General features: G+C 34.6%; 1 protein-coding gene across 2 annotated transcripts in view; it reads right to left on the bottom strand.

The window, feature by feature from the left end:
• LOC140441117 (nucleolar protein 4) overlaps positions 1-26916 on the bottom strand; it is a 553801-nt gene that overhangs the window by 75311 nt on the left and 451574 nt on the right. For both annotated transcript variants that reach the window (XM_072531571.1, XM_072531572.1), the window contains exon 6: positions 2839-2893. In XM_072531571.1, coding sequence (XP_072387672.1) covers positions 2839-2893 — 55 coding nt within the window. The remainder of the gene's footprint in view (positions 1-2838; positions 2894-26916) is intronic.

Here is a 26916-nt window from a genome sequence, read left to right as displayed (position 1 = left end):
ACACCTGTGATCTAAGAATTATTAGCAATATTTACTAGAATCAAATATCGTCTATCCGTACAGAGGCAGAAGAATCCGATGATATCAAAATCAAACGTGCTGTCCGACAGGGATGTATACTATCACCATTGCTGTTTAACATATACTCTGATTAAATCTTTCAAAAAGCTACTTCAAGCTACTTAAACTACTCACTAACAAGGGTTAGACCAAAGAGATATCAAGTTTATTAAAAATCTATTGAAAACAGACAGCCTTAGTCAAAATAGGCGAAAATCTGTCCAGTAGTGTCCCCATAACAAGAGGAGTTCGTCAGGGGTGTGTTCTGTCAAATCTTCTCTTAATCTTTATTCTGAAGAAGTGTCTATCTTATATAATAAACAATACAAACCATAGAAACTTGGGATAAGAATGTAGTAATCTTAAAACAAAAACTTCACTGGATGTATAAATATTGGTAGTTGATAAAAAATAAACGTTTTCATATTACAAAAATATCAACACAAAATAATTGTCTCCTAATGTTATATTGTTGTCAAACAACTTTACACTGCTTTACTTTATCAATTATACGAAATAAATACATACATTGAATGTAAAACAATTAGAGAGATTAGTAAAAAGAATAACGATAAAGTATAAGGACAACTTGGCGAAAACGTAATCAACGACAACTGCGAGTTACTGATATACTTATGTCTTCTTCTTCGTCTTCTTTCTTGTATGGAGGCTTTGAAGCCTGTTTCTTCTTCAATATTAGCTTCCTAAATTGTTTAAATTATCGCACCATCTTTTTCTTGGTCTGCCAATACTTCTTCGTCCTTTTGGTGACTTATCTCGTGCTATTCGTACTATCCTATTTTCTGCCATTCTACTAATGTGTTCGTTCCACTCCTGTTTCCGTTTTGTTACCTATCCATTTGTCTTCTATATTGCATGCTCTTCTTATGTTTTCGCTTCTCTCCCTATCCAACAGACTTTTCCCTTATATTCGTCGAAGTATTTTCATCTCTGTTGTTTCTAGTAGTCGTCTTGTTTTAGATGTGTCAAGTCTTGTCTCCGGCGTGTATGTTAATATAGGTCTAATTGCTGGTTTATAGATTCTTATTTTTGTGTCTTGTTAGGTGTTTGTTCTTCTAGATTGTGTCATTAAGAGATCCCGCTGCTTTACTTGCTTTTAAGCTTTGTTGTCGTACTTCTTCAACATCTCCGTAACTAGTTATATCTATTCAAAGATATCTAAACCTTGCTTCCTGCTTCTTCGTCTTCTGTATCGACGATTAATGCGGCGTCGTATACATAACATAATATTTGGATTGTGTTAGCTTTCCATTTATCTTTGCCTGTATTCGATTATGGAAGTAGATGTTTTCGATGGTTTATATAATATTGATTGGTATGTTTCTGTTATACAGTAGGTGTAAGACGTCTTCGACTGGGATGCGATCGGAAGCCTTTGTCAGATCTATAAAACATAGATATGCTGCTTTATTGTACTTGATGGCCTTTTCTGTGATTTGTTTTAGTACAAATATAGCGTCTACGCAGGATCTTCCGGATCTGAATCCTTGTTGTTCATCTGATAAAGTTGTTAGTTGATTGATTTTGTTGGTTAGGACTTTTGTGGTGAGCTTAAATGCGGTGTTCAGTAGATTTATACCTCTATAATTGTTGGTGTCTTTTTATCGACTTTCTTGAACATTGGTATCATTATGCTGTTTCTCCATGCGTCTGGTATCTTGCAGTGCAATATTAGTTCTTGTATAAGTTTTGTCATCTCTAGAGTTGTACTTTCTTCTCCGTGTTTTAGAAGCTCGTTGGTTATTCCGTCTGGTCCTGGCGACTTTCTTTTTTTGAGTGAATTTATGGCTACCTCTACTTCCTGAAAACTGATTTCTATTTCGTGTCTTAATTTAGGTACACTATTGGTTGTTTATTCCTTCAATTCTACCATTTCTTTCCAATGGTTTCTTATGAATCTCCATATTTGTTTTTGTGTACTGTAGAAGTCGCCTTCCATCCTTTTTGTAAACTGTTCCCGTGTTCATTTTTTGTTCTTCTTACCAACTGCTTTGTTTTATTTCGTATTCTTCTATGGGTGTCTCGGGTTTCTGGAGTATTTGATGTTTTGTACTTCGTATAGGCCTCTCGTTTCTCTTTACATTTCTCTTTTATTTCTTTTTTGAACCATGGTGTATTGTTGTTGTTTCTTTTGTTCAGTATGACGTTGCGTTTTCCTAGAGCTTCTGTTGCTGCTTCTTCAATGTTGTTTTTAATTTTCTCCCAGCTCGCGTTTATATCTTTGATGTCGTCTATTTGTTTCAGCTGTATCTTCTGTGCTAGCCTCCTTTGGTACATTTCTCTGGTAGAGTCGTTCCACAGTGATTCTACATTGAATTTTTACTCGGTAATTTCCTGTAGAAAATGTTTTGGTGTTATTTACATTCTTATTTTTGCTAGTACTAGTTTGTGTTCACTCTCTGCGTCAGCTGAGTTTAAAGTTCGGATATCTAGCATCTGCTTTGTGTGGATTTTTCTATTAGTGACTATAAAATCAATCATAGATTTGTGCCCCCTGTAGTTTTCAAATGTATATTTATACTGGAGCTTATGGTCGAAAAATGTATTATTGAGTCTCAATCAAAATTAAATAAATAATTTACAAACATATATTAAATTATAAAATAAATTGGTATAAAATCAACCCAGCTTATTTTAAGTTCAGTCGGTAATTTTGAAACTTAAATTATGTGTGTTAGTTTGTTTAGAAGAAAACCAAACTATTAAGCAATTTCTATGCATCAAAAAATTATAATTGCATAAATCCTAAAGTCTTACCACCATAATGGTCATCTTCGTTTCCTTCCGATGACTCTGGAGTGGGAAGATTCTCCTGAAACAAAGAGTTAAGTTAATACTATTCGCTTCTTTAATTTTTTTTTGACGATATAAAGATAAAAAGAGGTGTGCGACAGGGATGTATATTGTCCCCATTATTGTTCAATACATACTCAGAGCACATTATGAACCTAGCGCTAACGGACATAGACGAGGGAATACTTATAAACGGAGAACGATTGAACAACATAAGATACGCTGATAATACTGTCATTTTTGCAGACAGTCTTAAAGGTCTGCAGACACTTGTCTCCAGGGTGGCAGAAGTAAGTAGCAGGTTTAGGCTTGATTTTAACATCAAAAAAACCAAATACATGGTTATAAGCAAAAATAGGATACCACCTGGTCAATTACTAGTTAACCAACAACCTATAACACAAATCACCAACTTTTGTTATCTGGGTGCAAACTTAAATGAACAGTGGGACCAATCGACGGAAATTAAGATAAGGATCGAGAAGGCAAGATCAGCTTTCGTCAAAATGAAAAAAATCTTTAACAGCCACGATATAAAATTGGAAATAAAAGTTCGTTTACTAAAATGCTACGTATTCTCCGTTCTTTTATATGTCGTGGAGTCATGGACCTTAACTGAAGCATCACTGAAGAGACTCGAAGCATTTGAGATGTGGTGCTATAGACTCATGTTGCGGATTTCTTGGATAGACAGAGTTACCAACGAAAAAGTACTACATAGAATGGGTAAAGAGCGCGAACTAGTCATAACCATAAAACGTCGCAAACTAGAATACCTGGACCATATAATGCGCAATAAACAACGATACAACTTGCTTCGGACCATACTTCAAGGTAAAGTGCATGGGAAAAGAGGTCCAGGACGAAGAAGAATATCCTGGCTGCATAACCTGCGAAAATGGTTTAACTTAACCACTACAGGACTTTTCAGGGCAGCAGTCAACAAAGTCAGAATAGCGATGTTAGTGTCCAACATCCGTAACGGATAGGCACCATAAGAAGAAGAAAGCATTTTTTTGTAAATGGTTAGTGTTTAGTTTAACTTGCTTGTTAGAAGTTTTTTTATATTTGTTTAAAATGCTTGGAGCTGCAATTTTTCAATAAGTTTGAGAAAGAATAATACATGCTGAGGGCTTATCAAATGATGTAATTTCAAATGGCCTTTACCTCAGGTAACGTGAATAGTAACTTTACATCAGGAAATAGCTGGTGTTGATAGTTTACGAGGATCTGGTAGTTCTAGAGTTATACATGAAGGAAATAATGGTATTTAGTAAAATTCAGTAGACGAAACCAACTGATTACTGTTACAGCTCTTTGTGATGTATTTTTATGTAGATACCGTAGATTAATTGCTAGCACTACAGTAAGAAGAAGACTAAAATGCTAGGCATCTAAGATTTAAGGCTTAAGAAGGCCCTTAAGGGTATTTAGAATACTTTATCTACACCAACAAAGGACAGCAAAATTGAAATTTGCCAAATTTACGTAAAATAAGATTTTATTAGAGAAAACTTCTAATAAATAATAACGGAACTGAAAGAATAAATGTGCCAAAAAAATGATCTATTTAACATCCACAAAAAAGTTCAGGAAATCACAGGAAACCACAAATCCCCAACACAAACTATATTTCTGATCTTTTTGGTGACAGAGGTTCGCCATTACTAACATCACACAGAAATGGGACCAAGTATATTGAGACCAGGATTAAAGAAACTTGTTAAGCAAAAGCAATTTTTTTTTAATATTGTTCTGAAGCTATTTTCTTGTGGCATTTTAAATTAATGACTATTTAAATGGGAATAAGCCACAATTAAAGGTTAAAATACGTTTATTGACGTTTCAATTTCCACTTCGGAAATCGTTCTCAAAATACAAACATTAGTAAATTAAACAAATTTTGTTTAAAAAATAAAAAAAAAACAAAATTTGTTTGATTTACTAATGTTCGTATTTTGAGAACGATTTCCGAAGTGGAAATTGAAACGTCAATAAACGTATTTTAACCTTTAATTGTGGCTTATTCCCATTTAAATAGTAATTAATTTTTTTTTAAACTCATAAACTAAGAAAACTTAATCTCAGCCAAACTATTTAACACCATTTACAAAAATGGATATATACCTGAGGATTGCCAAAAATCTACATTTGTCTCTATTCCTCAAAGACCAGATGCAAAAAAATGTAATCTGAGTTTTATCTTATCACCCTAATGAATTAAATATTAAAGTTGTTTCTAGAAGTTTTACATAATTGAATACATAGAAAATGCAAACACGATCTGAGTAAACTACAAATGATATTCCTTATATATAATCTTTTCGAGAATGATTGGGAACCAGAGATGCTTTGTTTCGCTGTTGGTCCTCCTGCAAAAGTGTCATCTATGCTTCATAGATTACAGTAAAGCATTTGACTGTTTCAAACATAGTAAACAAGTTAATATTCTAGAACGTATTAGGCTCTCAAGATCTAAAAATCATTCTGTACCTATACGAATATCAGGTAGAACCAGTACAGTTTAAAAACGTGGTAATAAAATCGGTGCCAATTAAACGTGGAGTAAGACAGGGCTGCGTACTGAGCCTTATGCCATTTAACATGTACTCTGATATTGTATCTCAAAACGTACTTGAAAGCTAAGAAAATGGCATACAAGTGAATGGTAAATTAACAAATATTTTAAAATATGCCGAAAAACACAGTTATAATTGCAGAGAGTTCTTCTGAAGTCCTACAGCGCCTGCTTGACAAGATATCAGTTGAAGGAGATCTATTAGAGATCTTAAAAATCAACGCCACAAAACGAAGACATTATTGGTAAACCGGTATCCGAACCAATCAGTGCACGTAAATGTATAAGGTTCAGAAATAACCACAGTCTTTAAGTTTAAGTACCTGGGCAGTTGGATCAGTAAAGATCTAAGTGCTGCCTTATTGAATTGAATTGGTCAAGGCAATTCTTTTAAAAATTTATTCTTATGTGTACATTTGTACTAAGGTAAGTTAGGTTCAATCGAACTATTTTTGTTTCCAAAATACGCGATTTAATTTATGACCTATCTTTTTGTTACACCCTGTATACAGTGGGTGGCCAAATTATTAGGGACAGTAAAAGATTTCTTAATTTTTTAGTTTTACTGATTTTTTTTTGCAATTTGTTGGCTTTAAGGCTTGCATTTATTTTTTGTATAAGAGATTGAGAAATTAGGGTCACAAAAACATTAAGTTTTGTTAGTAAAACCATTTATTTTTTTCGCAAAATTTTTTTTAACATAATATGACTAATTTTAATATTTAGTGATGCCACCCTTTGCTGCAATTACAGCTTCTACGCGTCGGGGCATGCTCTAAATACAAACTCCTGCGTTGTGTTTTAAGTTAGGGTTATGATGCCATTCTCTAATAAGAGCTTCAATCAACTGCCGCTTCGTGGTGATAACATCTTTGGCGATCTCCCGTTTGGTTAACTCCCACATGCTCTCTATAGGGTTCATGTCAGGTGAGTTTCCCGGCCAGGGCAGAACTGCAATACTTTCTTTGATCAGATATGAAGTTACACTCCTGGCTTTGTGGCACGGTGCAGAATCGTGCATAAAAATGTAATTTTTTTCACCAGGGAACCATTCTTTGAGCTGGGGCAGTAGCCGAGTTTCAAGTACTCGCTTATACTGGTCCTGTCTCATTGTCCCTTCCACGATGTATAAGCGTCCCATACCCTTTGCCGAGATTACAGACCACACCATGACACTCACCGGATGTTTAACTCTCTCCACAATGCAATCTGGATGGAACTGCTCCCCAGGACGTCGTCGGACAAATGCACTTTTATCCACCAAAATCTGAAATGTTGATTCGTCGGAGAAGCATACCTGTAAAAACGATAATATTCGCTGTTCACAAACTTCATTCGTTAAAAAAAGTCATACTTACTCGACTCCAGTCTTCAACAGTCATACTTCGGTGTTCTTTGGCCCATTGGAGTCTGTTTCTCTTCATGGCTTCGGTGAGCCGTGGTTTTTTCATAGGCCGGCGACCTAGCAGATTCTCTTCGGCCAGTCGTCGTCGTACTGTCCTTCTGGAAACATTAATTCCTTCATCATTAATCATCGTAGTCAGATGTGTCACACTGTTTTTACGATTTTGGAGACAAATATCCCTAATTTTACGATCAGTACGAGGAGTAGTAATCCTTTTCCTGCCACATTTTCCAACACAGCCCGGTTCCAATGCCTCGTTTGAATTCATTTTTATTTTTATTCGATTAACTACAGACTTTGAAACACCTGCAGTAGTTGCTATAACTCTCTGGGAAAGCCTCGAGTGCAGTAATAATGTTTTTATTTCTCTAATTTTCCCTGGAGACAAGTCTGCAATTTTGCCCATGCTAAAAAAATAATTTTGAATTTAAACAATCTTTTTAAATAAACTCGTGTCATTAAATGTAGCAAAAATTACTAAATAACAAATATTACTTACTTGTTAAATATATCTGACACGAAAACCGACCAAAAACAATTTAAAACGATTTGCAAATATTTTTAAACCTCACTGCGGTGACAGCCGATGACCAACTGAGATGCAACAATAATTATTATTTTATAGATAAGCAGTCTGCCAGTGTTGCCGCTTATCAAAAATTTTAATAGTTATACAAGAAGAATTACCAAGTAAAATACAGATATGAACACAAATTTTTTTGATCAAAAAAATAATTTTAAGTAGAAAATACAAAAATATATGCAGTGTCCCTAATAATTTGGCCACCCACTGTATATATATATATATATATATATATATATATATATATATATATATATATATATATATATATATATATATATATATATATATACCAACATATTTTTAAGGCCTCAACCAGAAACATTTCTGAAGTAAAATATCATTGAATAAGAGATTAAATTTTCGAAACTTGACTTCTAATAAAACAGTTCCACTCGTATTATTTGTGGTTAATTTCCATTAATATATTAGTATCTAAGCTAAATTACATTAAAAGGGCTTCAGGCAAAAAAAATAACACATTAAACGAGTTAAAAATGCTACAATGCCTTGCCTACAAAATAACTGAATACTTCTCTGTTTTCAATTAATAAATTGTTTTTATCGATTTGGAAGGTATTATTATTTCTCTTGTCTGTTATCGTCTACGTCACTGCTCTTTAACGATATGATTGCTCAAGTTTGCGATGGTGCCAATGTAGCTCGAAATATGATCATGGTATGGTGTGGCTGTTCTTGCCGGCCGGTATGTCAATGACCTTCCTCATCCACGCGATTTGCGATTGCGAAAATTTGTTCTGCCGTGAAAAGTAAATGACGTAGCGGCAACAGGTTCCTCTTATCAAAATCGTCGAGAAATTGCACGATAAGTTTTTCTTGACAACGGAAACGGCGTTATTAATTTGCATAAAAAGGAAATTTCAACGAGGTCATAAAATTGCGCTCGAAATATAAATAGATCAAACAATTTTGTGTTTTGCAGTCGAGGAGTTTTTCTATTAAAGATGACTGTTTATGTATATTCTTCCGGTTATATTATTAGTAGAGAAATCAGGGCCAATATGCGCATAGATATGCACAAAATTTGAGCAAATTTGCAAAATTTTTTATGCAGACGTTAAATATTATTGTATTGTTCATAAATGTTGAATTTAAAAACCAATTTATATAATAATAATAATCTAGAATGCCTTCCTGCTATTATAGTATTTAAAAAGTCGTATTTTTTATATAGATTAAAACTGCGGTAAGATTGAAATAAAATTTTGTCATTTATTTATTTCAATATATACAAAATAACAATATTTTAAGAAATACAGTAACCATACATACTTATAGTAAACTAGTGATTTTGCCCGTCACCATGCGATGGGGGTCCAATCAATTGCATCTACAATCACTCCACTTCATTTTGATCTCTTCTTCCTATTTAAGGCTAGGACGACGAATAATCTGTTGAACTTTTATAATAAATAAGTCACTTTTAAGAGTCACTGAACTTTTTGCGTAAAGTCGTCATATGAAATCGACCTACATATAAAACCAGTGTAATTCTAGTTTGGCAATTTATTTGTTGGGAACGCTCGAGTTTTGTATTATATTTTTTACCGATCACCAAATTCGCAGCCAATTTGTTAGGATCAACAAATTTTCAAAAGAATTAAAAATTCAATTTTTAAAATAATAAACTCCTTTCTTGCTTAAAAGGACCGGTCTTTTCACCTCCAGATAAATATTGTCCTATCTGACAGATAGTTATCTGGGGGATAGACATTTATTTATAAAATAAAATGTACCCGTCTTTTCACGTCAAATTATGTTGCGGTTACTTATCTGTAAGATAAATGTAAAATTTATTTCGGAACACACCAATATTTAATTAATTGCCAAAGAAATTACAATAATGTTTTAATATCTTTTTTGATTATACAATTTGTGGTGACAGGAACAAATTAAATTATGTAAAGAAAATTTTATTACCGAATAAAAAAATAATACATGTTTAATGATTCTTCTCAGGTTTTTCCATAACACTAAATTATTATATAAGGTTACCTCAAACAGCTTCAACTTCAAAAAGTTCAGTAATGTCTTTATTTAGCAATCCATCTCCAAAATTGTCTTAATTTTGATCTCTCGCTAGGGTTATACTCGTAGACTGTTGCTGTAGATTAGAACGGTTGAATCTTTTTAACCTTACAACTACTTCCACTTTATGAAATAGTACCTAAACCTTCTCTTACAAACATAAAAAGTTATGTTGCATATCTGGTTTTAATATGAAATTCATTATAGAAATTGGATTGTTTCGTGGACTTAAAACTTAAAACTCACTTTACTATATTATCAAAATCTTTCTATAAGAACCCATTTCTATTATCTTCATTTAAACTTCTTATCAAGAATACAGAATTATTTATTCCTACCTGGTAGGTACCTAGAAAAACATATATAATAAGTATCGGGAAATTGTCAGAATTTAAAATCAATATTCCATATATTATATAGAAGATATATTAAAAGTTTTGAAAATTTCCTACTACACTCTGGATATTTTGTATACTTACTCTGATTTTTTTTATATATAATTGAATGTATTTTATAATTATTAAAAAATCTGACTGCCTAGGTACTATGTGCATATTTTTCATTTTGGAATCTGATACTATTATTGAATCAATAGCACCAACATCTCTTCTGTTGTCATAATTCTGTATCAAATATTATATTCTCGCACTAAATTTATAAACAATAAACATCATACTGATCATACTCTCCGATTTCATTAAATATTTTAATATCCATGTCTCTAACCTAGACTAAACAACAATATTTAGGTTATACTTTTGATTTTGCGATAACCTACAAAATAATAATAAACCACAATAAACACAATTTATTTTCCAGTACTTAATATTTATTTTATTCAGTACTTTATTTGGCAAATAAATATTGTATATATTATATGTCAGATAATTTTAATTTATTTTATCTGTTAGTTTATCTGTTCAGATTGCTTTCTTAGGTAATACTAGAATTTTAAATCTAAACTATAAAATTTTAAATTATTTTATATTAAATCGTACCTAAAAAATATTAATAATATTATTTATTACCGCGGTATCAAGGGGGAAGAGGACTTATGGATATAGGTGAGCAATTGGATAAACAAATTGCTAATTTAAGAACTTATTTTCAGGTACAGGCTAACACATCTACTTTACATCGAGCAATTTGCGCAGTAGATGATACGACGCCGCTTAAACTGAGGGAACAAGAAATGCGCATAAACCACCTGACTAAGCAAGACAAAATGCGCACCTGGATGAGTAAACCTCTGCATGGGCAACATCTTAATGAGATCAGCCAAGAATATGTCGACAATACAGCGTCGAACTATTGGTTGACATCAGGAAAGATGTTTCCCCGAGACTGAGGGTTTCCTACTTGCCATTCAGGATCAGGTTATTCCAACTAAAAATTACCTGAAATATATTGTTAAAGATCCTCAAGTCCAAAATGACAAATGCCGATATGGATGCCAAGCCCAAGAAACCATCCAACATCTTACCGGTGGCTGACAGGCATTTGTCGCTACTGATTATAAAGAACGTCATGACTCAGTAGGAAAGATTATCCACCAAGAACTAGATGACAAACTGGGACTTCTCCAAACCGACCATCTACCCTATTATCAATACGTCCCTGATAGAATGCTTGAAAATGACAACTACAAGCTATACTGAGACCGCACTGTGCTTACAGACCAACCAGTGGCCCATAATAGACCCGATCTCATACTAGTTAATAAAATTACTAGGCAAACAACACTTATTGATGTGGCGATACCCAACACCAATAATTTACGTGTTAAATACAACGAAAAGATCGCTAAGTACAGAGATCTAGAAATACAAATCAGGAGACAATGCAGAATGGAAAGTACCCAGACGATACCTATTATTCTTTCTACCACTGGAGTCATCCCGAAGAGCCTCCTAGAAAACATAAAAAAGCTGGGTCTAAATGAACATCTATATAAGATTATGCAGAAAGCTGTGTTACTTTCGACGTCCAGATGCGTACGAAAATTTTTGGGAGATACACCGACATACCAAGTCACCTAGGTCTCGATAACATGGAAAGAGTCCCACCAGAGCTCAATCCTTTTGATACCGTAGGTATCTAGGATGAGTGAATTTTTCCCTTTAAGGGAGTGTGAGCCGTATGGCTAAATCTGGATTATTTATTAATTATATTAATCTGTAATTAATATTTTTGTATTATTAAGTAGTTCAGATTTCTTTGTTCCGATGGCGTTAGAATTTTAAATCTAAACTAACATAAAGCTTTAAATTGTTTTGTATTAAATTCTACCTTAAAAATATTATTAAAATTAATTATTAATTATATTATTATTTAATTAATATATTATTGTTAATAAAACGTATTGTTTGAAGAATAAAATATGATTGAAATGTCAAATGGTAGTAGTTCAGATTTCTTTCTACAGGGCGTCGTTAGTTTACTGGACAAACGGTGTCACTTGTCATCATAGCCTTTTATATAGATAGATAGGCAATTTCATAATGTGTTATCGTTATCAAACAAATTGACAATAATTTGTTTTCCAAAATTTGCAATTAAAATATTACGCTTTCTAGTTGTGTATAAATGTTTATAAATCGACAAACTTTTTTCAACACCAACAGAAGTTATTGGTGCATTTGCAAGAAGCAATAAGAAGAATAAAAGTAGAAAAATCCAATGGAGCAGATAAAATTGGTTACGAAATGATAAAGTGGATAGTAAAAGAATGAAAGAAATAGTTTACTGAGAATGCCGAGAGAATAGAAAGACAACTCGCTGATTTCAATACACAAGAAAGGAGAAGCCATGTGCGGGTATGTGTCTATTATTAGTAGTATTCAAGCCTTATACCAGAATTACAGAAAGACTAGGATCAGAAGTGGAAGAGCAATTAGAAAACAAACAAACATTCAGCTTTCAGAGCCAAAAGACAAACAAGCATATTATTATATACACTGCGCTCGAAAATTAACGCATAATTTTAAAAACCCTGGTAAATCAAATAATTTTAATGTTTCGATTTTTGTGCTAATATATTATTGTTACCCCCGGTATATTGTAAAATTTATCGAAAGAAGTCAACCATTTCAAGGGTGTTAACACGTTTTTCTGTTACTGGAAGTAACTCCAGAAGACCCGGTCAAGGCCGTAGAAGGGTTACAACTCCTAATCAAGACCGGTTTTTGACACTTCGTACACTGAGACAAAGGTTTGTTACCAGTACTTCTCTACAAAATAAATTTTTGGATTGTTATAACTTTAGAATCAGCCAAAATACGATTAGAAGAAGACTTGCCGAAAACGACCTACACCCTGGAAGGGCACCAATTGGCCCATTATTGACCATAGACCATAGAAGGCAAAGATTGCATTTTGTTCGTGCATGTTGATAGGAATAATGACGATTGGGGTAGAATATTGTTCACCGATGAATCCAGGTACTGTCTTTTTTCTGATGACAGGACAAACCGAGTGTATAGAAGGCCTGGGGAACGCTACGCACAGTGTAACACCGTAGGGACTGTACTGTACAGTATGGCGACGGCTCGGTAATGGTGTGGGGTGGGATTAATTTAGAGGCTCGTACGGAATTAGTTAGAATAGATCGCGGTGGGCTTACATCGCAGAGGTATATAACAGACTTTTAGAAGAGCATTTCGTGCTAATTACACCATTTATTGGGAATAACTTCATGCTTATGCAAGATAACCCCAGGTCACACACGGCAAGAATTGTGCAGCAGCAGTATCGCCAGGAGGTTGGAATTCCTGCCATGGGTTGGCCTGCGAGAAGTCCTAACGTCAACCCAATAGAACATGTTTGGGACATCATAGGCAGACGACTGCGACAACTACCTAATGCACCAAACATATTAGATGAACTGTTTTTGCGGTTGGTTGAAATTTGAGATCAAATTGATCAAGAAGAAATCAGAACGATTATTCTCAGTATGAGAGATCGTTGTCAAGCAGTAATAAATGCCAGAGGAGGCAATTGTCGATACTAGTACACGGTACTAGTATTTTCTTCAACTTTAAAAATTACAATTTCGTCATTAATTTATAATGTTAGTTTGTTTAGATCAGTTGTTTGTCTGGATGTTTAGATTTATGATGTTATATTGTTAATTTAAATACATTTACAAAACAAAGAAGTTTTTTATTTGAGATGTTCTAAAACAACCATAAAGCAGAAAAGAACAAACAAAAATTTTTTCATTACAACTCAAAATAAAAATTTTAAAATTATGCGTTATTTTTGGAGCACAGTGTATTATACAAAAAATAATGATTAAGGAAACACCATACCAGGAAAAATGATGTCGAACACTATGCAGGGAATACCTGAGAAAATTATGTATTATAGTCATTTAGAATTATTCCGCCACGTGCTATTGCGATTTGTTACCCTAAGTCAGGACCTGTGCCTGCTTCTATTTACTTTAATTAATAATTCATTTTTAGCATAATTCCCTTCTTCCAAAGAAGCGGTAAGGGTAACCTTACCACGTGGATTCTTATTTCTTAAACGTTAAACACGACCTGGTCCTTTAATAAAACAGAATGTTAATTAATTTCTTGATTCCGTTATTCTCTGTTAAAAGTGTCAAACAGGTTCAAAAGTTTATTTTGATTAATTGTTATTTTCAATCCTGATAAGAAGTTTATTTAATGAAAAAGTCTAGAAAATTAACATTAAAACTAAATTTGTAAGCAAATAATTAGGGCACTTGGAAATCAAAATCTGAGATCAAAAATGCTATTTTTGGACAGGTTACTTTTGTAATTAATATACGGGGTGATTCTTTCAGAGGACATGTGTGAGAGCACAAAAATACGCATTATTACAACTTATTATGCAAGGCAAAATTCGAGGAAAGCGAAATGTGGAAAGACGAAGAATATCCTGGCTTAAGAACTTAAGGGAATGGTTTGAATGCAGTAGTGCAGAACTTTTTAGAGCGGCAGTCAACAGAGTGCGCATAGCCATGATGATTTCCAACCTTCGATAGAAGATGGAACTTAAAGAAGAAGAAGCTGATTCTTTTGAAGTTCCAATTGGACGTTTTAGAGAAACTTCACATAATTAATATATAAAAACTTGTGATGAGGAGTTTTTAGATCTGCCCAATTACTCTAAAATGTTTAGAGCCATTTTTGGAGAAGTACATTTAAGCCAAAAACTGCCTGGCGGAATAACCAGCGCATTTCTAAATCCAAACTAGGTTTTATTTAGGTCTATTTCGTAATGAATAATGCGAAAAAAAAACTTTTCAATATGTGGCTCATCAGACTAATTAATCTGTATTAGTAGTATCTTTTTGCACGCTGTTTCTTCGGAATTGCTATAAAAACAGACTTTAACCATTCCTCAGTTATTTTAGCCAGTAGTATATTACAGCAATAAACGCACAGAAAACCAAGTACATATATGTATTGTACTAGATCAGACAACCAGATACCTAGACTATTAATTGATGATCTGGAACTGGAAGGTGTGGACACCTTCGTCTACCTGGGCTCGCTGCTGACCAAAGACAACAATGTCAGCGAAGAAATTAAAAGAAGAATAGTGCTTGCCAATAAGTGCTATTATGGCTTGAGGAAACAGATGGCCCCAAAACTACCCAGAAAAATTAAAGTTACCATATATAAAACACTAATAACGCCAGTGTTAACTTACGGGTCAGAAACGTGGTGACTTACACAGAACGACCAAGAATTGCTTAAACGTTTCGAGAGAAAAATTCTAAGGAAAATATATGGAGGAGTCCAAGAACAGGGTTTGTGGCGTAAGCGCTACAACTTAGTTTTACAGAAGTTTAGGGGAACCTGACGTTGTAAAATGTATTTAATTAGCACGCCTTCGATGGATCGGACATGTAATTAGGCGAGATGAAGATGCAACGATCAGAAAAATTTTCGACCGAAGAGGACCAGTGGGAAGACGAGCCAGAGGAAGACCAAAACTTAGGTATCAAGATAACATAGAGGATGATCTAAAATCCATCGGAGTTAAAGCATGGAGAGAGTTGGCAGAGACAGGGGCGAATGGAAGATTGTTCTGAAGAAGGCTTTGGCTCATAACGAGCTGTAATGCCACTGATGATGATGATATACTTCTGAAAGGACATGGTAAGTGAACAAGAAGAAGCTATGATGTTGTCTGGTCCAGTTGCTTTTTTGGTTTTCATCGATTTTATTGTATAACAAAATTCAGATTTTAAAATTTCGGGCTCTTCGTGATTTACATTGCTTTATATGTTTGGCCTGTCATCTTGGAGCAATTCAGTTATATAATTACTCCGTGTTTCAAATATTTCTCGTTCATCAAGGATAACTTTTCCTGCATTATCTACTAGGGTATTAGTGTTTTTCTTATTACACAGGCCAAAAACTTCAAGAAATTTCTTGTGCTGCAAATTGAACATGTCATGCTTCTTTTCTATTCTTCCATTTCTGAAGCCACTTTACTTTAGCCGCTCCTATTTTTTGTCTTATTTCCTGTTGTTTTTTCTGTATTTGTCTGCCATGTCCTTGTATTACCTTCTTTATTCAAAATGGTCTAGTATTTCTTCCGTCATCCATTGAATCTGTTAGTTACACCATGTTCTTCTATTATCTTGGTCATATGTTCAACAAATAGTTTCTCTGTTTTCTCAATGTTTTCGGTCGTTCTCATTTCTTTCATTTAATTGTTGACATAATTTTCTATTTTACTTTTGTTGACACCTGAAATAGTGATGAGTTGTGATTAGATCTAATATCTGCTCCAGGGTATGTCGTAACTCGTAAATCTTTTGTTGATAAGAATGGAAGAAAGAGGTAGGTATGTATTTAAAAAATAATTCAATTGGAGTATGCTATGTCTCCTATATCCATAGGTTTGCCAGACACAGATGTTTTCATTGCTGGTATCCGAAGAGCAGACGAAGAGGGTTCTGGAATTATTAAACCACTTGTATCAACTTCGTCTTCGTTGAGCCAATCGGCATCCTTAGGCGATGTTTTATTGTAGCGCACAATGCAGAGAATTGACCTTTTGGCAGTAAGTCGCTGTGGGATGTGAAATAGATCCTACTGGTTGCACATATTGTGTTCTTGAAGTCGCATTGTATTGATGCACAAAAGAAATCGTAGCGCACCTGTTTAAATGCTTTCAGTGGAAGAGACAGATCAAATAAAAACCTCACAAGAAGAAGGTGAAAACTGATCCCTAACTGACTGAACACCACGAGCTTACTTGGGATTTTAAGGATTGGGCAATTGTGGGAAATCCGGAAACACAGATTTCAATGCACTTCTCGAGCGGCAACAGCAGCCTTCGTCAGTGCATTTATTCACTTGCAAAAAATATTGCGATTTACGGATGTGAGTGCTATACTATGTCAGATTAAGTTCTGCTGGAGATCCCCAAAGCTATCTTTAGGCTTTCTATATTCAGCCAAAAGATCGTAGTTGTCAATTTTCACGTTTGTTTTTTTCAACTTTTCCTGACAACGAAAACAAAATAAAAAGAACGTCCAATACAGTCGAAGGATTTCCAGTAGAACATAAACAAAAGGAAAAAAATAACAATATGGTACAATACAATCGAGGAATGCTGATATACCGAATTTTAATTCCATAGTTTTTTCTTTAAGTAAAAAAACAATTTTACGTACACCGTTATTCGACCCCCTCCCCTGTAACACAGCTTACTTGAAATTTTAAGGATTGGGCAGGCTAATTGTGGGAAATCCGGAAACACAGATTTCAAAGCACTCCTCGAGCGGCAACAGCAGCCTTCGTCAGTGCATTTATTTACTTGCAAAAAATATTGTGATTTACGGATGTGAGTGCTATACCATGTCAGATAAAGTTCTGCTGGAGATCCCCAAAGCTATCTTTAGGCTTTCTATATTCAGCCGAAAGATCGTAGTTGTCAATTTTCACGTTTGTTTTTTTCAACTTTTCCCGACAACGAAAATAAAATAAAAAGAACGTACAATACAGTCGAAGGATTTCCAGTAAACCATAAACAAAAGGAAAAAAATAACAATATGGTACAATACAATCGAGGAATGCTGATATACCAAATTTTAAGTCCATAGTTTTTTTCTTTAAGTAAAAAAACAATTTTACGTACACCGTTATTCGACCCCCTCCCCTGTAACACACCTTACGTTTTACAACACAACCTTCCAACTAATTGCATTACTAAGACTCGAATAGGAAAATTCAACGTAAAATGTTTTACTATAGTTACTCTTTTTTTTTCGCATTTTAATACGATAGTCAAACTGATAATAAGTTAGGTACTGCTTAAAATAAATATGACTAGAATCGAAATGATCGAGAGTAGTGAATGGATGTAAAGAACCGCTATTTCGTGATGCTACCCGTGACGCTCGCCTTAGCATTTTGCTATGGAGAAAAAAGTAAGACAACGCCAGTATTCGCTCCGTGCGTGACTGACGCGACACCTACCGCCTTCATCTGACAGTTTTGGACCTACCAATTTTCAGGTTAAACATATGACCTTCTTTCCGAGGAGGAGGTTGTCAATCCTCTACCGGACGCGTCCCCAGGTGGCGGATAGGGGAATGCCTCCCAGATATGGGTGGTATCGGGGAAATGAAATACCCGACGCGGACCAAAACTGACAACAGTAGCGTCTGACCCAGAGTGGGCGGCTGCAAACAGCGTCTGACCCAGAGTGGGCGGCTGAACAATAGGTCCTCCAAAAGGGGGTTGTGGCGTTAGGCGTTAGCAACCTTGCACACTTAAAAAAATCCAAGGGCTAACGAACAATTGGCAGAAATGAAAAATTTTAAAATTAATCCCCGGGTGGCAATCCACACCCCATCGGATACGGGGGGGGGGCACTTCTGCTTTGAGTTCAACAAACCCGGCTTCGAAACTCAACCGAAGACAAAGACAGAGAAAACTAAGAATCGGCACATGGAATGTGCAGGGCTGGAGAACAAAAGCCAGTGAAGTAACATCAGAATTCGAAAAGAAAGAATAGGGGAACTAATCCATTGTTGGAGCGGAGTAGAAAAGAAAGACCGCGCAAAAGCTGGAGTTGGAATTCTACTAAAGAAGAAATGGGAAAAATCTATAGACGATTGGGAACCCATAAACGAGAGAATTGCCAAACTGAAAATCAAGATGTATGGCAGAGAAATTATAATACTAGCAACATACGGTCCAACGGAAGACAGTCCAGCCAATGAGAAAGAACGATTTATCGAACAACTTCAAGAACAAATGGATAAGAGAAAACCTAAACAAGAAATAATAATAGTGGGGGATCTAAATGGAAGAGTCGGAAGAAAAGACAATGACAGAACAGTTGGTCCATTTGGAGAAGACACAATTAACGACAACGGAGAAAGATTGGTAGAACTATGTGAAGTAAATGATTTGAAAATTATGAACGGATTTTACAAACACAAAAATATACATAAGTACACATGGACTCAAGAGACAAGAAAACTAAGATCCATTATTGACTACATTATCATGAACCACAAAAGCTCCATCAAAGTGAAAGACATCAGAGTGAAAAGAGGGGCAGAGTGTGGAACAGATCACAAACTTGTGGTGGCATGGATGGAATTCCCCTATATCTGGACAAAACAAAAACATACATCGATTGTTACAACGGGAACGACAATAAACGAAAAGAGGCTCAAATTACATCTATTGCAGGAAGAATCAATAAAAAATTTATACAAAAGAAGACTAGACCAAAAACTAGAAGAATTCAGATATGACACGTTAGATGAAATGCATGAACACATAAAAACCTGCCTGATTTCAGCGGCCTTAGAAGCTCTTGGAGAAGACGACCAAAGGAACACCCATCAGAATATCAAATTAAGGGAAGACACATTGAAATGCATAAAAGAAAAGAAAAAACTACACATAAAATACCTAAACACCAAAAAACAGGAAGACTTAGACCTATATAGAGCGAAAAACAGAGAGGTAAAGAAAAGAGTAACAAATGAAAAGAACGAACGATGGGAACAAGCATGCACAGAGATAGAACGACATATCGGAGGAACGAGAAATTCAGAATCATGGCGAATATTAAAAGCACTTCAACGAAATAAGACAGAGAAAACCCAGATCGGCAAAATTAGTGAAAACGAGTGGCAAGAATACTACGTAGAACTACTTACAGAAAACCGTCCCCAATTTCAGGAAGAGAATATAGAACATGCAGGAAATGGGGCATACGACCAGATAGAAATAAGCCTGGCAGAAGTTAAGAGAGCAATCAAGACATTGAAGAACAAAAAAGCCAAAGGACCCGGAGGAATACCAAACGAACTAATTAAAAACGGAACGGAAAAGTTATTCCGCATGCTACATAGAATGTTCGAAAGAGGACTAAATGGAGAAGAAATACCTGCGGAATGGACACAAGCATACATCACATCCATACATAAGAAAGGAAACAGGAAAAAATGTGAAAACTATAGAGGAATTAGTATAATCTCGTCGGTAGGTAGACTTTACGGGAAAATTATTAAAGAAAAACTAGAAACTGAAATAATAGGAAAAATTGGAGAAGACCAAGCAGGGTTCACAGTAGGAAAATCATGCCTAGATCATACGTACACATTAGAACAACTGATAGAGAAGAAAATGGCAATAGGTAGACCGGTCCATCTGGCCTTTGTTGATCTAAAGAAAGCATATGACTCAATACCTAGAGTCAAATTATGGGAAGCAATGAATGATCTCGGAATCCGACAAACACTAATAAAAGCAGTTAAAGCACTATACAAAGAAAACAAAGTAGCTATTAAATGTGGAAATAAAGCCTACAATCCATTTAAGACGACAAAAGGACTTCTACAAGGCTGTGCTACGTCCCCTACTCTGTTTAAAATATTCTTGGAAAAGACACTCAAACCATGGAGGAGAAAGTGCGAAGGAATGGGCATACCAGTAAGAGACGAATACCTATACACCTTAAGTTTTGCCGACGATCAAGTAGTCATCGCACAAGATGAAGAAGATCTCAGTTTTATGCTCAGAAAACTAGAAGAAGAATATAAAAACAACGGAATGGAAATAAACTTAGAGAAAACCGAATACCTAACAACAGAAAACAAGGATATGAGAAACCTAGAGATAGACGAGGGAAGACAAATAAATGGAACAGATAAATTCAAGTATTTAGGAACCATAATATCGAACCAGGGAACAACAGAAGAAGATATAAACAACAGACTGAGACAAACAAGAAACTGTATAAGACAACTAAACTCAGTGTTGTGGGATAAGAACATTACGATAAAGACAAAAAAGAGAATATATAACACCCTGACAAGAAGTATCCTGACATATGGGTCCGAAAACTGGACAATAAACAAGAGAAATAGAGGTAGAATAAGAGCAGTAGAAATGGAGTTCCTGAGGAGAAGCTGTAGACTTACAAAAAGAGACAGAATTGAAAACGCAGAGATTAAGCGGAGAATGGGAGTGCAATCAGACATAATCGACTATATAGAGGAGAAGAGACTATCCTGGTACGGCCACGTCAGAAGAGCGGACAGAGGACGCTGGATAAACAAAATCACAGAATGGAGCCCGATTGGAAGAAAGAGAGGAAGACCCCGAAGGTCATTCAGAGATGAAATCGACGAGGCTATGGAGAAAAGAACCCTGCGAGATGGAGACTGGAATGACAGGGAAAATTGGAGAAAACGGTTGAGTGAAGGAAGACAGTGAAAACTGTGGAAATCCTTAGTAGTAGTAGTACATATGACCTTAATGACATATGTTTGACATTGTTAAATACAGGCGAAATTGACAATTATTAATAATTAACATTTTAATTATATGTTTTCAGTTTATGTACAAAATAAATGTAGTATTAAAAACTGGGTTTCTCAAAATTCATCATAATATATCTTTTTAAGCCCAAACGGAAAAGAAAAGTTAAAAATCTAGTACTGGCAAATCAAGTTTTTCACGTGAAAGAGCATATAATTAAAAACAGTAATAGTAAAAGTTATGATATAAAAGCTAAAGTCATCAGGCACTCTGCAGTTAGCTTGAAGCCTTATAAAATATCATTTAAGGTAAATTATTTAAATATTTCAATTGCATAAAAATGAGGTTACGTGATATTTCCTTTTTCATATTAATAGCACGGATCCATCTTTTTCTTTTCTCTATTTTATATGTAATCTTTGGGAACCTATAAAAACTACACTTACTATTTTTGCTATTATTAGCACAACTAAATACGCAACATGTATTTGCACACATTTTTGATAAAATTTATGCGTAAAAAGATAGTGTCCAATTTTGTCATATTTCGCCGCTACGCACGCTGGCATCGTTTCAAGGTACCCCTACCATGGTCACGCACGGAGCGAATAGAAGCTTCGCTTCAATATTTGAAGTCGTAGGATATGTGACTTTTGCTGTTCCCAAAGTTCCTATTTGTTTTGATCAACAACGTAATTCATATTTTTATCTTTGGAAAATTAATTAAATAAGTGAAGAATATACAGTGAGCTGTAAATTGCTTTTGAAATAGACCACTAAAATTCGGAAGAGTAGTAATTTCAGATTAATTATTTCGACAAAACATTCCAAATAAAGACAAATCTTTTTATTTTGTATTTGATAAGTGTGTGAGTAATTTATATTAGATGGGGTTTATTATGGATCTATGGAATTTTAATTTAAGTACATTTTTTTATCTCTCAACATAAACTATTGAGGATTTCTTTAGAATTTGTATTCATGAAATATAAGTATTTTGTTTTATTTCTTAATTCTCTTAGTTGGAATATACTTATAAACATAGAATCTATAACCAAGACCGTGAGGTATTAATTACTATAAAATAGTTGTGTCATAATTTCTGATATAAATATCAGTGGCGTCCATCTTAAAAATAAATATAGGTACATTACATAAACAGGAGAGATCTCTCTCCTGTTGCCGACAAGAATGTAGCGTAGAACAGTTCTAAATAATTGTAAACTGTTTGTCCTTGTTTTAGTGTAGTGTTATGTACAATTTTTGTTTAATTTTCATGTTTACTACATTCTGAGCTTGCTGGATAGCCCAAATTTGACGAAATGCCCCTGATGATGCTGTAGAAAGCGAAAGTACTTGGGCAAGATTTGATTATTAAAATTGTGCTCGATATTTGCCTTTAATTTTTCAAAGTTCATTTATTCGAGCACTCAACCTTATAAAAATAAATCAAATTATTTTGCATTTCCTAATTTTTTAGCATTTTTCATTCAACAATTTATGTTTGGCTATCCTTATGGCAGTATTAATTCCTCATAAATACATGTATTGTACCTGATGTGAATTACTTATTCTAATTCTAGGGGCCTCCATTACTTATAACAAAAACAAATAAATCTCTAATGATTATCCCTTTTACATTGTAAATTTCAAAGCAAGGAATTAACAAATGCTAATGGTATGCTCTGAAAGTGCCTAATGTTTAATGGACATAAAATTTTTCTAACTCGGAAAACAGAGAACGGTAATGACAAAAGCTCTCCATACACTCCCAATTGACAATACACAAAATACATCCCTTTGATCTATAAAACGGAAAGCTCGTAGTTTTTCTGTAAATAGTGGCATGTAATGTAATGTTTAGTAGCGGTGCCAGAGGCAAACGGGATTGTGGTAGCGGGGAAGGGGATCTAGAGGGGTCGGTAATGGCCCGTGGTGATCAGTCCAGGGCCAACAGGGACATTATGGGAGGTGTGCGCGCGTAATGCCGTGCCCCCCTCTGTATGGCCACCTCTCGCCCACCCCAGATCAATAATATGCTCCTGTCAGTGGCGGCGTGTATTGACATGTATCTATCTAGGGTGCAGCGTTAATCGCTCTAAAATTTATACCTTTTTGCCTTCAATCCTTATTGGATCCGGACACTGACTGTGGTTTGTTAGATATTATTTCTCGTTGAAAATAATTAATGTTGAAAAATGATTATTATATGTAATTGGCATGTTCAAAATGTGCACTACTGTGCCCATTTTGGCAGTTAATGAAAATTCGGTATTTATTTTTGACGTAGTTCTCCAATGTTTGCCGATGGATATTCTAACTTTAATTTGACTCAATTGTACGCATCAGGTGGTGTCCAATCAAGTGTTAAATGATAATTTTTTTTAAATATATTTGTGGAGTAAGAGAATGGACGAAATATCCGACAAAATAATAAAAATCATCTAAAAACAAACTGACATATATAATAAATACCAAAAAATTCTATATCAGAATGAAACTGGGATCAGAAAGTAAGTATAAAAATAAAAAGAGACGAAACAAATGAAATCATAATAAGTAGAGGGGGGTTAGACAAGGATGCTTACTGTCCCCACTGTCGTTTAATATATACTCCGAAAACAAATTTAATTAATCTCTAGATGATGTAGTAGGGGGAAGTCGGCTATTGGTGCGCACCTAAGGCTAATTCAGGATATTGCAAAAACTTAAAATATTTCAGTTTGCAACGTTCTACTTTAAGGGCCTAGGTATATTGGTAGGGACCTCATTCAATAAGTGGTTGAACAGTAGAACAGTGAGAGGCGAAACTTCCAGTTAGTGTAAGGCGCACAATTACCCGATCTATTCGACTAATGGTGCGCATATGTCTGATAACTGTGCACAATAATGAAACTTAAAAATGACCTTCGAAAATATAGTTTATTGAACATAGATATTAAAGGTACAAACAAATATACGGAAAAAAAAAAGAAAAAGATATAAGTATTTAAAAAATCGAAGTATCGCAGAAGTCACAAATATATTCTGCTGGACTATTCTCTCCTGTAGTCCTTTTTCCTTTTTTTTCATCCCGTTGTGGAAGAAGAGGTCTCTTAAATAATAAAGTCTCTTAATAATTCTAATTGTAGGGAGGTTCACGAAATTAATAGCAAAATTTTAAAAGAAACTTACCAAATAGTTTCAACACCTTTCAGTCATCTTATTAATTTAATACTATCAGCTAGAGTATTTCCGGAAGTACTAAAATACTCAAAAGTACTACCTAAGCATTGTTTGTGACTGAAGTGCTTGTTCTACTACGAACGCGGTATACAATGTTGTGAGCAGAGGTGATTGATGGGCTTAAACGCGGCAATTGCATAGTAATTTCTCTTTGCGACTTGTCGAAGGCTTTTGACTGCGTTTCACACGACATTTTGCGCCACAAATTAAATTACTATGGAATCAGATGTATCCCTCTTAAGCTTATAACTTTTTATCTATGTGGCGGACACCAGACGGTAGTGTCTAAAGGTCATCTCTCCGATTTTCTATCAGTAAAACATAGACTCCGAGAAGGTTCGATCCTAGGACCTCTTTTGTTTATTATTTATGTCAATGATTTGCATAAATTCATATCTCCGTACAAATCCGTACAATTCTCAGATGATAAGACATACGTTACATCAGGAAAAAATAATGATGATTTAAAAATGTCTTACGAGGAAGTTAATTAAAAATAATTTATATACATAGGGGAGGCCTGGGAGGCTTTAAACACAAGGAGAAAACGAAAAGAGAACTCTGAGTGAAGAATGAGAACTCTAGTAAAAACATAATGTTAAAAATATTGAATATTTAGTATTTTTGGTAAGTACTATGTAATTTACATAGTAAATGTAGTAGATGTACAATTTACATTGTAGATGATATATATGTAAACTATGCTTCCAATATGAAAAGTCTCTCTTGTATTTTGGCGAGAGTTTGATAAACACATATAGTTTGAGGTTATATCTCAATAATCGTCTATTTCTGAACACGTTTCATTCTGTGGCGGAAAAATGTGTCTTGTGTATACAGAGTACACAATGGACAGATGTCCATAGTCTTCTAACTCTGTCCATTGTCTCTCTGAAATAATAAATATCGCTTTGTAGGACAGTCCGTTAAAAATGCCAAATATTTACAACAAAAAAACTAACTACTAAACTGAGACACTACTACACTCACTAGTCGTACACAGGAGTGCAGTGACTAGTGAAAGTAGTAGTGTCTGGGGGCGCGGAAGACTGAGACCTCGGAAGCCCTGATGAAGACATCAGAGAGGATGTCGAAAGCTCGGCCCAATGGACATCGACGCGGTTCAACCCAGAAGACTGGTGAGTTTAATATCAATTTTTCTAATAGTATGAATCTTAGCTCTAGGTTTAATATACACTAATGCCCAAAATTAACGCACCACCTTAAATGTACCAAAAGTTTGAAGCTATTTTTCTTCTGAACGAATGATTATATTTTGATGATATTTTTTTTTTTTCATATTATAGGTCTATTCCTAGTAAATCAATGTATTATTGTTTTCTGAAAAATATCAACGTTTTACCCGTACACGGGGTGTAAAAATAAAGTTGTGTTTTTTCATTGTTTTCTGCAACACCCTGTGGAATTTATTAGAAATAAGCGCTACATCTTATTATTATTTTGAGATAAACTTGTTCTTTCTTAGGATTTTCGTGAAAAAATTATCTCGATATCTATTATCAAAGATTATACAGAACTTTAAATGTAAGAAGTTTTTATCAACATTTAAAGCAAAGAAAACATTACTTACATAAACTTTATTGACATTTAATACAAATAAAGCCTAAGAAAATATAACCTAAATATTCTTTAACAATTGCTCTCTCACAAAAACACTTAATAACGAGTACTTCCACCTCTACATCTAATTACTTCTTCACAGCGGCGATGCATACTTAAAATCAAGCAGCGTATTTGGTCTTGATCAATTGCATCCCAAACTTCTCTCACCATAAATTCTATGTCGTCAAGAGAGACAGGTGGTAGTTGTCGGCTCCTAAGTTGACGATCAATAATATCCCATAAATTCTCATTAAAAGAAAATTATTTCCTATGTAAGGAGCTAATGGAACTACATGATTAGACAAAATGTCTAATATACCTTTCACCTGTTAAGAAATCTCTTCGTAAAGCAACAAGGTCCGTTTGCGCTGTAAGAGATATTTCCTCCCCAAACCATTACAGATCCACCATTGAATAAAGTAATAGGTCGTATATTACACTATGCGTAGCTTTCTCTTGGCCTTCGATTAACTCTCACAATGAGCTATATAAGCAATACCACGATTCATCAGTGAACAACACGTACATAGTCATCAACATTTCAGTCAAGGTGCTCTCTGGCAAATTGTAATCTACTTCTACAATGATTTACGTTTAAAGCTCTGACTGGTATCCTTATTTGCAGATCTTTTTGTCACTTGTATTTGTGAATGTCTCATTGTGAGAAAACGTTCTCTTATAGCACGAAGCCTGATAAACTGATCTTGTTATGGTGTTGTAAGTTTTTCTCTTCCTTATGCACACCGTTTCGTATGGTCTTTTGTTTCTCGAAAATGTTGAATGACTCGTGATATTGTAG

Source organism: Diabrotica undecimpunctata, chromosome 5 (genome assembly GCF_040954645.1).
Source record: "Diabrotica undecimpunctata isolate CICGRU chromosome 5, icDiaUnde3, whole genome shotgun sequence".
NCBI classification, from domain to species: domain Eukaryota; kingdom Metazoa; phylum Arthropoda; class Insecta; order Coleoptera; family Chrysomelidae; genus Diabrotica; species Diabrotica undecimpunctata.
This window is presented reverse-complemented; position numbering and strand designations above follow the sequence as displayed.